The sequence below is a fragment of the Carassius carassius genome, chromosome 35 (assembly GCF_963082965.1).
Source record: "Carassius carassius chromosome 35, fCarCar2.1, whole genome shotgun sequence".
In the NCBI taxonomy this organism is placed as follows: Eukaryota; Metazoa; Chordata; class Actinopteri; order Cypriniformes; family Cyprinidae; genus Carassius; species Carassius carassius.
Genome location: NC_081789.1, coordinates 467,501 through 485,000, shown reverse-complemented (window position 1 = coordinate 485,000; position 17,500 = coordinate 467,501). Strand labels below are relative to the sequence as shown.

At 42.9% G+C, this 17,500-nt stretch overlaps 1 protein-coding gene across 1 annotated transcript in view; it reads right to left on the bottom strand.

The window, feature by feature from the left end:
• LOC132115849 (TGF-beta receptor type-1-like) overlaps window positions 1-14,757 on the bottom strand; it is a 54,157-nt gene extending 39,400 nt beyond the window's left edge. The window contains exon 1 of the mRNA XM_059524224.1: window positions 14,665-14,757. Within this exon, the coding sequence (XP_059380207.1) occupies window positions 14,665-14,749 (85 nt within the window). The 5' untranslated portion in view covers window positions 14,750-14,757. The remainder of the gene's footprint in view (window positions 1-14,664) is intronic.
• Between the last annotated feature and the right edge of the window lie 2,743 nt (window positions 14,758-17,500).

Below are 17,500 nucleotides of genomic sequence, written 5' to 3'. Positions count from 1 at the left end.
TTAAAAATCAGACATTTTTAAAATGTCTCAAAAATGGTCTTAAAGACCATTTTTTTTACGTTTTTGGTATTAACGTTTTTTTACGCGATTCAGTGATGACGTCACGTTGGGGAGAAGTGGAGGAAAGGTAGCCTCAGTCTAGTATGATGCCGTCTATCTATTTATCTATAATCTGTGTTATCTGAATACTCTCGTCTACTACTCGTCTCTCAATGCTCTCAAGGCGGCTTTGGTAAATTCTCTCCCCAAAGTGACGTGATGCAATGCATTGTGGGGGAAAGGAGACCGCTGTAAGATAGTACCTACTTTTTCAGATTATATTCCGTTTTTTGATACCCAACAACATAAAATACAATGGATAACAGTTTAAAAATAATAACCAACAAGCAAATTGCACAAATTCGTTGACAGATTTTGGTGTGCTAAACGTAAAACACAGTGAGAGAAGAGGATCTGGAACAAATAAGGAGTTTACTGATGACGAAGGAGGTACAGACTATATTAACAAGAATACATTTAGCATACATTCAACAAACACATCAACAACGATATAACGCTATCAACAATCACGGACGAGGAGGAACTGAACGGGTATTTATACACACAGAAGGTAATGAGGAAACAGGAGACAGGTGAGGATCAATCAATTAACTAAAACAAGGAAGATGACCAAATAAGGAAACGTGACAGTTCGCCCCCTCCCGGAACGGTGCGTCCTCGCACCGCAAGAGGAATACCAGCGGAGGGAGGGTGGGGGTTCCGGAGTCGGGTGAGGAGCAGGCCAGTAGCAGGTGACGAGGGAGCATGGAGGTAGGGACCAGGGCGGAGTGGATGGAGGGAGGAGCCCGGAGCAGGAGGAGCCAGATGGTCCACCAGAGACCAGCCAGGACAGAGATCCACGGTGGAGTCGACGGCGGGAGGAGCCATGGCGAAGGGGCCGACGACACCAGGGGGCCGACAGGCGGAGACTGCACCGGTGGGTGAGGAGCCCAAGATGGAGCAGCACAGCCGCAGAGCCAGGGTGACGTCGAGGATCCGGAGGGCCTAGGTGGAGCAGAAGGCTCTGGCGACCAAGGCGGAGGCGGGGTCCTGGAAGACCACTGTGGAGCCGGAGTGACTGAGGATGACGGTGGAACCAGAGGGAAGGAGGAGCCTGACAGAGCCGGAGGGATGGAGTGACGAGGTGGAACCAGAGGAGTGGAGTTTCGAGGCGGTGGATGGTCGACGACTGACCAAGGTGGAGCCGGAGGGACGAGGGAGCCCGGTGGAGCAGGTGGGATGACAGGCCACGGTGGAGACGAGGGAGCACAGAGCCAAGGCGGAGCCGCTGGGTCGAAGGACCGAGGAGGAGTCCAGGGCTCGGAGGCTGGAGGCGGAGACAGGGCCTTAACACGCCAAGGCGGAGGTGGAGACTGGCAGTCCAGCAGCGAACCATTGCGCCCGGATGGCGCGGACTGAGGGTGAGCTGCGGGACTGACTGGCACCAGCAGGGATGACGAGGAACTGGCTGGTCTAGGAGGAGGAGAGAGAGGAAGGATGGGAGGAAACACAGGAGGATCAGGGCTGGACGGAACCAGCGGTAGTGGAGCAGAGGGACTGGCAGGTCTAGGAGGAGGTGGGAGAGGGAGGCTGGGAGGGAATACAGGAGACACAGAAGATTCAGAGCTGGGCGGAACCAGCGGAGACATAGGAAATTCAGAGCTGGGCGGAACCAGCGGAGACACAGGAAATTCAGAGCTGGGCGGAACCAGCGGAGACACAGGAAATTCAGAGCTGGGCGGAACCAGCGGAGACACAGGAAATTCAGGGCTGGGTTGAACCAGCGGAGACACAGGAAATTCAGGGCTGGGCGGAACCAGCGGAGAAACAGAAAATTCAGGGCTGGGCGGAACCAGCGGAGAAACAGAAAATTCAGGGCTGGGCGGAACCAGCGGAGAGACAGAAAATTCAGGGCTGGGCGGAACCAGCGGAGAAACAGAAAATTCAGGGCTGGGGGGAACCAGCGGAGAGACAGAAAATTCAGGGCTGGGCGGAACCAGCGGAAATGGAGCATAGGAACTGACTTGAGGTAGGAGTGGGAGACTGAGAGGGTATACAAGGGGATCAGGGCTGGACGGAACCAGAGGAGAAACAGGAAGATTAGGGATTACCTCCATAGACCAGTCCATTAGATCCATAAGTTGCTCCATATTTCACGAGACCGAATACAGCTCACCCTCAGTCGCAGGAGTGTGGGCAGGGCTTTCCTCCACGCCCTCGATCTCCACGAGGACTCCCACGATGCAAGGTGTTGCCGGCTCGCACACCTTGGCAGTCGCGCTCTCGAGATCCTGCTTCCTGTCAGTGGATGGCTCGGGCTCTGCGGTGGGCTCTGGCTCCGTGTGTCGGGATGGTGGCTGACTGGTCTCTGGGTCGGGAGTGGGGCTGGAGATATCCTCTTCGGCGGTGCAGATGGTCCATGACGATCCATTTTTCTCCAGCACCCACTCCACGAAAGCGGCGAAATCCTCTCGGGGACCGTTCGCTGGTAGGCGTGCCTTACTCCGCTCGCTCAGGCCGGTATAGAAAAAGTTAGAGAGCGAGCGGTTGGGGAAGTGAGTGAGGCACGCCAGATCTAGAAAGTCCCTGGTGTGGTCCTCCAGCGAACGGTCCAGTTGCTCCAGGCATAGGAGACGGACTGCTGGGATGGCCATTCCGGGAGAGGGAAAAAAAGATATAAAAAAACAAAAAGAAAGAAAAACGCCGCTAAATTAACTCAACTGTTAGGTCCGTGATTCTGTTACAGATTGTGGTGTGTTAGACGTAAAACAAAGTGAGAGAAGAGGATCTGGAACAAATAAGGAGTTTACTGATGACGAAGGAGGTACAGACTATATTAACAAGATTACATTTAGCATACATTCAACAAACACATCAACAACAATATAATGCTATCAACAATCACGGACGAGGAGGAACTGAACAGAACGGGTATTTATACACACAGAAGGTAATGAGGGAACAGGAGACAGGTGAGGATCAATCAATTAACTAAAACAAGAAAAGGAAGATGACCAAATAAGGAAACGTGACAACGGCCTTTAAGTGATGACCAAACTTTAGATTTAATGATGACTACTTTTATTGAAAAAAGTCAATAAGAGTAAAGAATAAGTTGTTATTTGTGTGAATATCAATAACACATAAAGTTATCTTGAAAAATAAAATGTATCACAGTTTCCACAAAAATACTGTGCAGCATATATTAGGTGCAACGGATCACAAACAAACTGTTCGGATCATGTTATGGATTTTGAGTCAAGGATTGGATAATGTTTTTGGATCAGCAAAGAAAAAACATTGTGAAAGCATACTTTTTTATTTGACCATAATGAATGTTTGAGCAGCAGACAGCGTCTCTGTGATGTTTTTACTGTCAAACCGCTCCACCACAGCTCACTGTTTAAAGAACCGCAGCTCAAAATATCAAACCATGAAAACAAGAAGAAGAAATGAAACACAGTGGACATCACGAGCGTCTTCTGTCTGGCAGCGCTGCTCTCTCTCTCTCACACACACACACACACTGACACACACACACAAACACACACACACGCACACTGAGACACACACACACACACACACACACACACACACATACACAAAGACACACACACACACACACACACTGAGACACACACACACACACACACTGAGACACACACTGAGACACACACAGAGACACACACACATACACACACACACACACACACACACACACACACTGAGACACACACACAGACACACTGAGACACACACACACACACACTGAGACACACACACAGACACACAGACACACACACACACACACACACTGAGACACACACACACACACTGAGACACACACACACACACACACACACACACACACACACTGAGACACACACACACACACACACACACTGAGACACACACACACACACACAGACACACACACACACACACACACACACAGACACACACACACACACACACACACACACAGACACACACACACACACACACACACACACACAGACACACACACACACACACACACACAGACACACACACACACACACACACAGACACACACACACACAGACACACACACACAGACACACACACACACAGACACACACACACACACACACTCTGTGATGTGATGTGATGTGATGTTGATCTGGTCTGAGAGGAACACAGGCGTCACGTGGGTCTGCGTGGAGAACACTCAACTAAACCACAAGTCACAGCACATCTGAGCGTCTAGACCAACACTTTCAGTATCGTAGGAACATGAAGACAAGTGTGTTACGAGCAGCAGGCCGGTCTGCGGTCAGACTGAAGAGACTCTCGCTCTGAAGCAGTCACAAGTCTGACAACAGCTACGTCTACAGTTACAATTCAGACTATATAAACTCACATAAACATATTTCACTCACAAAAAACATTTAAAAAAATAATAATACTAATCCTTTGGCAGTACACAACACAGGAAAACATTTGTGCAACAAACTCAAAATTGCAAGAAAAAGTCAAAATTGTGTAACATTATTTCATCGTTAGATTTAACAGATAAAGAATGAAACAAAGTGCTTAAAAGGTCTATTTATTTAGACAGTGATTTATTTATCTTTTTAAATCATACACTGATTATTAATCTCCAAGTGTCACTCATAATAAAACATGACATGATAAAGTGCCTATTAAACAATCAAAATCAAAGCTAATTAAAACAGGATATGACTGAATCTGACGCTTTTACTATTGTTCTGATCCTTGCTGTCTGGTGGAGCTGTAGATGTGCTGACCTATGCAGTCAAACCTGGAGGTGGACGAGCAGTCCTCCTCACACATTCAGATGTGTTTATACAGCCGGCCCTGTAGCACACACATGGCCTTATTCACGAGCCCAGTTTATTTACAGCGACACAGGTGGATGATTCTCCTCGGAGGAGAAGGACGTCTTGTTGAGCGTCTCAAGGCTGTGCCCGCTTCACGTGTGTTTGACAGACGGAGGACAGCGTGTGCTCACATTGCACTATCAAACACAATCTGCTGCTGATGCCACAGGCAGGATATTGTGTCTGCTGGAAATACACTGAAGCGAGACAACCCAGTCTGAATGAACGTCTTGATCGGAAAACAGTCTAGTGTGGCTGGATCCATCTCAACCCAGCTCTGCATCGACAGTGAGGCGGGTCTGGGTTTAGTTTCATATTCAGCTGTGAGACGCTTACACACTAAACAACATCCATATTGTTGTACTTGTTCTTTTTTAAGACATGAATGTTTTTATTCATCCAGAGTGCATTAAATTGATCAAAAGTGACAGTAAAGACATTTATCATGTTACAGTAGATTTCTATTTCAAATAAATACTGTTCTCTTTTGAACTTTATATTCATCTGTGAATCCTGAAACTTACAATGTATCAGTTTCCACAAAAATATTGAGCAGCACAACTGTGTTACACACTGATCATAATCAGAAATGTTTCTTTTCATTGAGCTCAAACGTCACATTACAATGAATCTAATTCTTAGTTTAGCATGAGATGATGAATGGATGGTTTATTTCTATCAGCAGATTCAGTGAGTCTAGAGTCTAGAGCTGATCTGTTCATCATGGTTCAGTCAGTGCTGGTGTTTACACCCAGAACTCATGCTTACAACAAAATACTTATTATAATCAGTGATGTTGTCTACGCTGGACGTGGCACGACACGTCAAACCCCTGACAATAAAACTGATGACTCATTCTATATTTATGACGTACTGACACTAAGTTCAAATGATTTGCGGCGCAGACAGGTGTTAGCATAGTTTGTCAGTAACGTTACAGTCAGTAAAGTTAGTATGTGAACAGACCGCAGTGCGGTGGTGGCTCGAGTCTGTTAAATGATGATCTCACACTGTTGTCACCTAGCTGGACAGACTCAATGCTAAAGCAAATCAACAACAATGTCCCCATCTTTTACTCGTTTGCTACATTAGTAGGACCCTGTGATTTCCATCATGCAGCAAACATGGACGGAATCCATAAAAATAGAACTTACAGTATAATATAAAATAGCCTATCGATATCAGATGATCAGATAAATGCAGCCTTGTTGAGCAGAAGAAACATCATTCAGAAATATTGTAAAAAATCTTACCAACTCAAACTTTTGAATTGTGTACAGTACTTTCCAATTTAGTTTACAATTTCCAATTCAGATTTCTGTGATCTGTGGATAATTCCATATTCTAACTTCTATATTTTGCCTGACATGTATTAGGAAGGTCAAAACTGTCCATCATGTTTTCATTTAGACTTCATAAACAGTTAACAATGTTTTCGATATGACTGTATCTGAGCAGAAGGATGACTGGAGTGTAACAGCTCCAATCCGTCGTCCAGCGTCTGACTGTCAGCCTGAACGCACCCTTGCACGGTTCGCAGCCGTGTGTGAACACTGACTCAGTGTTTGCTCTCAGTCTGCTGGAGGTCGCCAGTGCTCCAAAGACAGGGCTATTTTGGGAACGGCCAGCAAGCTGAGATGTGGGCGCTGCCCTGAAGTGGAACCGGACGATGATTCACACCAGCAAAACAAACCCTGAGCCAAAGGGATTGACTGATTATGCAGTGAGTATTACTCCAGCACATTACTACAGCACATTACTACAGCGCATTACTCCAGCACATTACTACAACACATTACTACAACGCATTACTACAGCACATTACTACAGCGCATTACTCCAGCGCATTACTACAGCGCATTACTCCAGCACATTACTCCAGCGCATTACTCCAGCGCATTACTACAGCGCATTACTACAGCGCATTACTACAGCGCATTACTACAGCGCATTACTCCAGCACATTACTCCAGCGCATTACTACAGCGCATTACTACAGCGCATTACTCCAGCGCATTACTACAGCGCATTACTCCAGCGCATTACTCCAGCGCATTACTACAGCGCATTACTACAGCGCATTACTCCAGCGCATTACTACAGCGCATTACTACAGCGCATTACTCCAGCACATTACTCCAGCACATTACTACAGCGCATTACTACAGCGCATTACTCCAGCACATTACTACAGCGCATTACTACAGCGCATTACTACAGCGCATTACTCCAGCACATTACTCCAGCACATTACTACAGCACATTACTACAGCGCATTACTACAGCGCATTACTACAGCGCATTACTCCAGCACATTACTCCAGCGCATTACTACAGCGCATTACTCCAGCACATTACTACAGGGCATTACTACAGCGCATTACTCCAGCACATTACTACAGCGCATTACTACAGCGCATTACTACAGCGCATTACTCCAGCACATTACTCCAGCACATTACTACAGCGCATTACTACAGCGCATTACTACAGCACATTACTACAGCGCATTACTACAGCGCATTACTACAGCGCATTACTACAGCACATTACTACAGCGCATTACTACAACGCATTACTACAACGCATTACTACAACGCATTACTCCAGCACATTACTACAACGCATTACTACAGCGCATTACTCCAGCACATTACTACAGCGCATTACTAAAACGCATTACTACAGCGCATTACTCCAGCACATTACTACAGCGCATTACTCCAGCACATTACTACAGCGCATTACTCCAGCACATTACTCCAGCGCATTACTACAGCGCATTACTACAGCACATTACTACAGCGCATTACTCCAGCACATTACTACAGCGCATTTCTCCAGCACATTACTACAACGCATTACTACAACGCATTACTACAACGCATTACTACAGCGCAATACTCCAGCACATTACTACAACGCATTACTACAGCGCATTACTCCAGCGCATTACTACAGCGCATTACTACAGCGCATTACTACAGCGCATTACTACAGCGCATTACTACAGCGCATTACTACAGCGCATTACTCCAGCGCATTACTACAGCGCATTACTCCAGCACATTACTCCAGCACATTACTCCAGCGCATTACTACAGCGCATTACTCCAGCACATTACTACAGCGCATTACTACAGCGCATTACTACAGCGCATTACTACAGCACATTACTACAACGCATTACTACAGCGCATTACTCCAGCGCATTACTACAGCGCATTACTACAGCACATTACTACAACGCATTACTACAGCGCATTACTACAGCGCATTACTACAGCGCATTACTACAGCGCATTACTACAGCGCATTACTCCAGCGCATTACTACAGCGCATTACTACAGCGCATTACTACAGCGCATTACTCCAGCACATTACTACAGCACATTACTACAGCGCATTACTCCACTGGTTAAAAAATAACAACAACAACAACACAGTCAGAATGATAAAATGTCACCATATAAAAATGTCATTGTCTGTGTGGATGTGGACTGGCATCAGAAGGATCTTGCCATGCTCCTGGAGCCATCGCTCACTTCAACACACACAGCTTCTGATTCACATTTAGGCATTTCTGATCTTTATTTCACCTTAAAGGGGATAGTTCACAAAAAAATGAAATCTTCAGCATAATGTCCGTATCTCAATCCAACTTTTATGTTAAGATAAATAAAAATAAAAAAGTAGTTTTGTTCAGTCAGTAAAAGTCAACAGGGTCCAAACTGATTTTCATTGAGTGGACAGAAACATTCTGCGAGATGTTCTCTTCAGCCTCCTGCAGAAAAATGAAACGCATTCTTAGAAGAGAAGCTCAGAAAATCATGAAATATTTAAAAGGGTCATGAAGTACATTTTTTAAATTATTTTACAATGTTTTGTGTGGTGCAGTTATAAGCTTAGTATGTTTTTTTTCCCTCATATTATAAATGGTCATTTTCTCGCCTGATTTTAGCCCTCTGTAGAAAGGGACGTGTCTGCAGTGAGATTTCAACATTTTGCATATGAGCTGAGCATGACATGGAACTCTCACGCAAACTGGTACTGTATTTATATTATAATAGCTGCCAAGGTTAGTTCATAAAGTTACCAATGTTGTTTTTAAAAGTAAAGTCTTTCTTTAGCTAAGAGCAGCATGGCTCTAGTGTCTGATGGACAGACATGAGTTAATCAGAACACGCTTCACGTTTACACACAGTGATGATGCATGCTAAGAAATCAGTATGTTGTTTTTTTTGTGTTGTGGAATAACCTCTCGTATGTCTAAACAACAAGAACATTTAGATTATCCATTTCATGAGCCCTTTAAAGACGCCCGCTAAAACAGTCAGTGAGGAATACTTTAATTACGTTACGGTATTACTTTGCCATTCATGAAAAGCACACGGTTTTGAGTCACTCAACTCAATAATGCTTTCAATAAACCCAGTTCAATCTGATTAAGACCACATTAGCCAATTATAAATGCACAGGAATGGGGCGACTCAAATGTCTGCAGGATTTCAGCCCCAGAAATCAAAAGGATGAAGGCAGTTTCATCTAATGCCAAACACAGAGAAAAAAACGCAATACAATTACTACTGATTTTGAGAATCAATGGCAATTGGATTTCACATCCTTGGAGCCCTTGGCTTCAACCTCCGATGCAGTAATTGAATGATCTGGCATTGAGAGCCAAGCGCTGTTCAGTGTCTCTTCAGCAGAAAGCTCCTGCATGCTCTCAGATGCCAAGGCTATTCACCGGTGCAAACCAAGCACGCAGCCCAGAGTTCAGTGAATCGTGTGCTGTTTGTTCACCGTCCTTTAGTTCTCTGAACGGCAGACTGGGGATCGACTGAAGAGCCAAGCTAATTAATCTTCATCTGGATGTAAATTGGTAAAGTGGTTGGGTGGGTTGGTTAGCATTCCCAACAACAAATCTCACTCGATTAGGCTCAAAAACTGAATCTGAGCCAAGAGTGGAAAAAAGACCCATTGTGAATGTCAGAATCAAACAGCATCTCGTTTCCATCCGTGATGGGGCATGTTTCATTAAACTGGATAAAATACTCACACTGAGCCTCACACATGATACATGCACAAAAAAGGGTTTTATGGTCACAAGTTAGGGATCTGTTTCAATTCAACTAAAACAAAACAACAAATTAGTAATCATGGGAACACATTTTTAACTGATATCTTTTTGATGTTCCATAAAATGTTATGCTATTTTAAATGGACCAAACACTTGTTAAAGTCACCAATAAACAAACATGAAAATCATCTGAACTTTGATATTTAGCGCAGTAATGAGTGACTGATTACATGCTGTGTGTGTAGTCCAAAGTACTGAAGGAATACTGTGGTATAACTGGTCTATACCAACAGCACAAGTCCAAACACCAGCATCACATGGTAATATTGGTCATATTCATTCTGCTTCTTTTGCTGCTATTATTTGGTTATAACTGATGGCGAAACACTCACTCAAGTACTGAGCACAGCTGTTTCTCCAGGGCTCATAATGCATCTCAATATTTCAAAGACTATCATGAAGACAGACTGTTGTAGGCTAAACACCAGAGCAGACTGTGTGCAAAGAAACACGCAATGAAGCTGCAGACCAGACTGAAATCAACACAAGACACACCAGTGTAAAACACTAAACTTCAGGGTCCGTCCTGATGACCGGAGAGCTCTGTGTGCGGAGCATACCAATAGTTACCAAACATACCAATGGTTTTTCTGAGTTGTGTCTGTTGCTGGAGTTGAGAAGGTCTTCTGTCATTAAACAGTATGAGAGCGTCCTCTAGAAGCAGAATCATAACATTTGTTTTGACAAGAGAGAATGTGCACTGCACAGAACACGACACTGGCTTCATTATTAATAAAGTTCAACACTATTTTACTGAAGCTTTATGTTTGTTTTATTATCCCTTTTCAAAACTATCGGTTGATTAATCGGTATCGGCATGTGCGATCAAACCTAGTTATCGGTAAAATTCACAATCGGTCGACCTCTAAATAAGATATATGGGCTGATTTCAGATATAGCGCCTGATCTGAAACCAGCCAATCAGCAGCAGGGAGTATTAGAGGGCGGGGCGTAATACTGTGTTTAAAGTTTCTGGATATAAACATTCATATGTCTATGCTAGAGATAACAATAGAGCAAGTCATCTTTAGAAAGTAACTGGCGCTTCAAATAACGTTTGAGTCGATTACATTTTCACCACTAGATGGCAACAAGTGACTGTTAAAATATGTATTTGTTATTGAATCTTTCAAGAGATTCGTTTAAAAACACTGATTCATGAATGAATATTGAATGATTAATGAAACAAGTGAAGTGTTTATGAGTGAGACATTGAATCTTTTCATCCTTTGAATCGTCACGCTCACCTTCCGCGTGCGTCAGAATTACACGGTGTTTGTTGGCCAGCAGGATCCCTGTACGAGCGCCACACACAGAGTCCGTCCCTGACCCGTCTGCTCATGACTGCCAGTCTTTTGTCCTCCACAGATGTGGGTTTGGGTGTGAGGAGCTCAGATGGACCCCGTCAGCCTCCACATCCCCCACAATGCCTTCTGCTATTCCTGTCTTTGTCTGAATATGATAAAGAGTCGCTCTCTTGATAGGGAAGGATCTGACGGCTCTACCATATGTGTTCATTCACACCCAAATCACAAAAAACACTTGCATTTTATAGTAGGTTCACACAGAGAATGGTTAAACCGAGCTGAAAATGCTGGAATATTATTAGCAGAAAGCGTTAGTAAATTAACAAACATATTTTGTCTGTTTGAGTGACTCTAACTGTTAATTGTGATCATTATGAGCATTCAGCTGTTCATCTCAATGAGCTGATGATCAGAGTCTCTTTCAGGAGCTCTCTTTGTTCCTCACTCAAAATATCTTCTTTTATGTTTCAATATAATCCTGCAGAAGAGTTTTGGGGTTATTAATGTTCTGTTGCAGTAATTAGTTCGTGTTTTACACTGTTAAATTTATTTTTAATGCAGAATGATGAAACCTCACTGAGTTCAGTTTTTGAAAATACTTATTATTGCATTCACAGAGCTAATCTTTCACTGATTGCTCCCAGTTTAATGGAAGATACTCCCCTAATTAGTGTGAAAGGCATCGTGGGGCGTAGGGAGAAGCAGATATTATAGGAATAGTGAAGAGTCTGATAACTGTACACAAGAAAGAGAAACATCAATCTAAGGCAGTATTTAAAAACACTGTTCAGTGTTTGTCTTCAGCTAATTTTACAATGAATATGTGACAGTGTTGAAGTAAATGAGGATGGATGCTGTTGAGCTGAAAATAAAAGACAGATAAAGCACCATATATCAAATCTGCAGAACAATAGTTCAGTAGTTATTCAGCAGTTCTGATGTCAGTGACCCAATCATGAAGCTTTTCAGCAGAATAATGACTTTGATTACAGTCTCTTCTTCACATAAAGCCACTGTATGAGGGAATATGTACTGCACGAGTCATATTACTGGTGAAGAACAACAGCTTCAGACGCAATGCACTTTCTTCAACAGTCTGGGGTCTGAAAGAGCATTTACTGTGTCTAAAAGACGTCTCTGATCACCAGAGCTGCATTTGTTTGATCAAAAATACAGTGAAATATTATTCTAGTGTAAATCAGCTGTTTTCTGTGTGAATCTGTGTTAAAGTGTAATTTATTTCTGTGATGCTCCGCTGTATTTTCAGCATCATTCCTCCAGTCTTCAGTGTCACATGATCTTCAGAAATCATGAAAATATGATGATTTACTGCTCAAGAAACATTTCTGATTATTATCAGTGTTGAACACAGTTGTGCTGCTCAATATTTCTGTGGAATCCGTGATACATTTAAGATGCATGAGAATGACTAAATGTTCATTTCAGGATGAACTAATGCTGAAAGTGTTGTGTATGCATGGTTTTCTCCACACGATGTCAGTTCAAGCTGCAGAAACGCTTGATTTATGTGCATTGACAGAGGCCATTAATCATGCCACTATCTCTTATTGCATCCAAACCACACATCCCTCAGTCTGAACGTCTGTATGATAACACACTGTAAAGTGATACGGATTCCTCCGATCGAACACGGGCCGCTCACAGGTTATTATGATTAGAGATGGCTCAAACACAGGAACCCGAGGAGGACACCTGACCCAAATCACTTCAGTAAATACACAACAGACGGTTTATAACGGTGTCAGTAGTGCTGCGACCTCTGGTATCAGTTTGAGCTGAGCTCTTCAGAAGACGCAAACGTGCCTGTTATTAACTGCAAAACATGAATACTGCTGAATTCAACTCCCAGAGACAGATAAAAAGTCGCTGCAAACACTGCTTCTGCCAAAGACAAGGCCTTCGCTAGCCCTGCATCCTCCCCGCTGGCTCTGATTAGTTTGGGTTCTGTAAGCTTGGACAACAGGCGATGTGAGGTCAGTCACACACACTGGCCATCAGGGCATGTGACAATAACTGTGCCACAGACAGCAGGATTATTCAACATCCTCCTCAGTCATTGCCATCTCACAAGAGACTGAGAAGCAGAACATCACCGCTACATGTAAAACACTACAGGAATACACTGAGGTGCACACTAACACTAGTCCTAGTGAGACAGTCTCTACACACACATATATCTGTCATCTGTGCTGTTATCATCATCACTGAACCACTGAGCGATGTCTTCCTCTAAACGCTGTTTATCACACAGTTATTAACCTCAGCATATCAATCAGCGTTTAAAGTCATTATTCGCTTATTATATGTTTATATGCTATAATACAACACAAATTAGGACAAGGCCGACAGCCATCGCCAGTTAACTAGCTGTATTTATGTATTTATAGATTCATTGGGTTTCCAAACTAAGGAGAACTACGTGAAAACAAGTTAGCCAAACAGCTAACAGCTAACACCGTGAACAAAAGTCAAACGAGGTGACGAAACACTCTTTAAACACAACAGACGAGAATAAAAAACACATTAAAGTTCATTTCTGAGAAACGAATCTCACTATTTATAACTTTGCCAGCGCTAGCAGCTTTAAAAGCAGAGTTTAATAGTTAATAGTTAGGTGTTCTGGACTGTTAGCCCGACCCAGCTAACTATATAACACAAAAAACACCTTATACGGCGTATGTTAGGATTATTTGTTTAAAAAGAGAAAATCATTTTTTTTAACGGATAAACAGTAAACAGTGAATAAAAAGATATTGATTTTACTTATTTATCAGAGCAGTCTGTCAAAGTGACGATTATTGAGCTTTAGCGAGTCACAAAAAGCCTTCATCTGCTCATCAAGATAAACCAGTTAAGACAAAATAAAACGCCTCCAGGCAGGATGAGTGTGTGTGTGTGTGTGTGTGTGTGTGTGTGTCCTTACGAGCTTGTGATCATGAAAACTGATAAAAACAAACACAATCACCTACAATCAGACCGTAAACATCTCCAGCATTCATCTCTCTCTCACACACACACACACACACACACACACACAAACACACACACACACACACGCACGCATTCAGGAGTGATGTAAAGGCCTTTGTCTGCTTCTCTTCTCTCTCTCTCTGCGGAATACATGCTCCTGCACTGACAGCATCTCTCTGTGTCTCTGATCTGCGCCATCTTTACACAAACACTCTCTTTGGGCAGCAGCTGCTTGCAAACAAAGAGCCAGACGACACACACACACACACACACACACACTGGCGGAGCTGCTCGTAACGTTACCTTCGGTGTGCTGGATCCTGGCTCCAAAGAACAGGGCTAAAAACACGAGACGACACGGTATAGCATCCATCCTCATCCTCATCATCCTCTTCCTCCGCTCGCGCTGCTTCTGTGAGACTCCAGTAGTTGAGAAAGAGAGAGAGAGAGAGAGAGAGAGAGAGAGAGAGAGAGACAGAAGGGTAGAGCAGCGGCGCGGTGATTGGCTGGACGCAGCGCCCCGAGCCCCGAGCCCCGCCCAGCGGAGTAAACGCGACGCGACGCGTCTGGAGCTCACACGCGTTTATTGCGTAAGAACACATTCCTGTGCGTCTCTGTCTGCGCGCTCTGGCCACGCTCGCGTCTCCTTCCTTACGATATCATAGAAATATGTCTGAGTGGAGCAGTCCCTGAACCTGACTGTAGTTATACAGGACACAGATGCTGTGTTATAGTGTTATTTGAGGTGGATCAAATACAATATTTTATAGAAACTAAATAACGTTAACAACACTTTTTATATGGTGTGTTAGTAGTTAGCAACAAAAGATATAAAAAACACACACAAAAAAACAGTCAGTATTTATTTATTTTCAGTTTTTATTTTAAGTGTTGGTAAAAGTGTTGGTTGGTAAAGTGGTGTTGTGTTTTTTCATCTTATTATATTTATTTTGTTATTACAATGTTATTATAGTTATTGTTTCTTTATAACTAATTTCAGTTTTAGGGAAAAAAGAGTTTTTAAAATATCTGTCATATTTTGGGATTTATACAGTCAAGAATTTAAAGTTGTAATGCATTTTAAAACTTACTGCAGTATTAAAATATGCATATTTTTTAAGCGTTGTTAGCAATGTATAATTACACAGGTTCATTAATTATGCACGTAGTTGTTGAGCATATGAAGTGATTTGCATGGAGTATACATTAACCTGACCTGGTTTGGTCCAAGGATGGGTGTGGTGTTTAACCTTGAGCCTGTTAGAAATGCCTCATTAGAGCCAGAACACAGAAACACTCATTAATATACGCTGCAACAGTGTTCGTCTAAAATAAACCTTCTCTGCTATTAAGCAGTAATGGGGTTAACCAGAAGTAGGGCGAACACAACATCTCTTCACTTAAGGGAATATTTTGGTCCTCAGAGTAATCCTTCAACAAAGTACACGCTCAAAAGAAGATCAGGCCATTTTTGTGCTAATTGGGCAAATAAAAGCGGTACAGTGTGTTAGATTATGAACAGCAGCACTGAGACTGAGCAGGTTTAAGTAGTATGAGAGACTTTAGAGCTGTGAAATCTAATGCATAATTCATATATTGCCTCTTGCCTGTGTCAAAACACATCTTTTTTTAATCTTCAGAGATGCAGAGATCAAAAAGACTGGATTTTTATAGACATACAACCTCAAAATCTGAAGGAGATGTGAGTGGTGCTTGTAAACACACTGCCACAATGTATCTGTGGTTGCTAGGGTGATTCTATGTGGTTGCTAAGTGATTGCACACAGGCAAAAATCAGCATAGCTTATCCTTAAATCTCTGATATTCTTTCAGTCTCTTTCCCTTTACAGAAATATAGAAGTAGAGTTTTTTTTCTCACAATGTGTTTTTTTCCTACACCAATAAAAAAACAAGTAATGGTGACTCCTTTTCCCCTCAGAATTATGAGGAAACAAAGTCAAAACTGTGAGATAAAAGTGTTTTATTTATTGTTTTTTTATTTTGTTATGGAAAGGGGCTTCCATATAATGTTATGTCTAGCACTTAGAGAAGTAAAAAGTCTTTTATTAGGAGATTAAAGTCTCGTTTTTATTCGCCTGTGATGTAAATTCAATGGTTATTTTGTTCACAATATAGACATGTGCTGCATTAAACTTTTAGCAGAGGCTGGTTAAATCTTTATAATTGAGCTTCCTTTAAGAGAAACGATGGTTGTTTCTTCACAGCAGAAAGCATGCACGCTCCTAACTGATCAGCTGCTGAATCATATTTCCTGTTTCGTATGTCTCTCCAATGGTCTGCTATTCTGGGACATTTGGATGGTGGTTAGTGAGGAGTCCTGAGGAAACGTCTTGATGGCTTCACTCACGTCTCCTTGAGTCTCGCTCGTCTCACACACTCACACTCACACTGAGGGTCACACAGCGTTTCTCCTAATCACGCTGAGTCTTTCTAAAACACGCTCTCTTCGGGGCGTCGAGTTGTGTTGAGACGAGAGACATGAACACATTCACACTGGCCCTGGGTTGACTCAGACTTTTAATTATTTTGACCACAGTTTGCTCAGGATAAAAGCATTAAACTGTTACATGTAACTCATTCAGGACTGTACGTGATACAGATGTGAACGATACCACAAACAGAAAGCTTTCCTTTAAAGGAATAGTTTATCTGAAACTGAAAGTTTGGAGAAACTGTGCTCATCCTCAGTTCATCCGAGATCAGGAGGAGTTTGTGTCTTCATCAGGTTTGTAGAAATGTGTCACTGCATCAGTGTCTCATCAATGGATGCTCTGCAGTGAATGGGTGCCGTCAGAATGAGAGTCTGATAAAAATATCACAATAATCCACAGCACTCCAGTCCATCAGTGAACATCTGGAGAAGACAAAAGATGAAACACATCCAGCATTAAGATGATTTTAACTCAAATACATAGAGTCTATAATCCATAATAACACTTCCTCCAGTGAAAAAGTGTTCTGGTCTGAATCAGGAGAGAAATCTGCACAGATCAAGCAGCATTTAAACAGCTCTAAACAAATATGTGAGAGACGACAGCTGATGCACTTCTTCACTGGAGGAAGAGTTATTATGGATTATAGACTCTGTGTGTACAGGAGCACGGAGCAGCATAGAGCG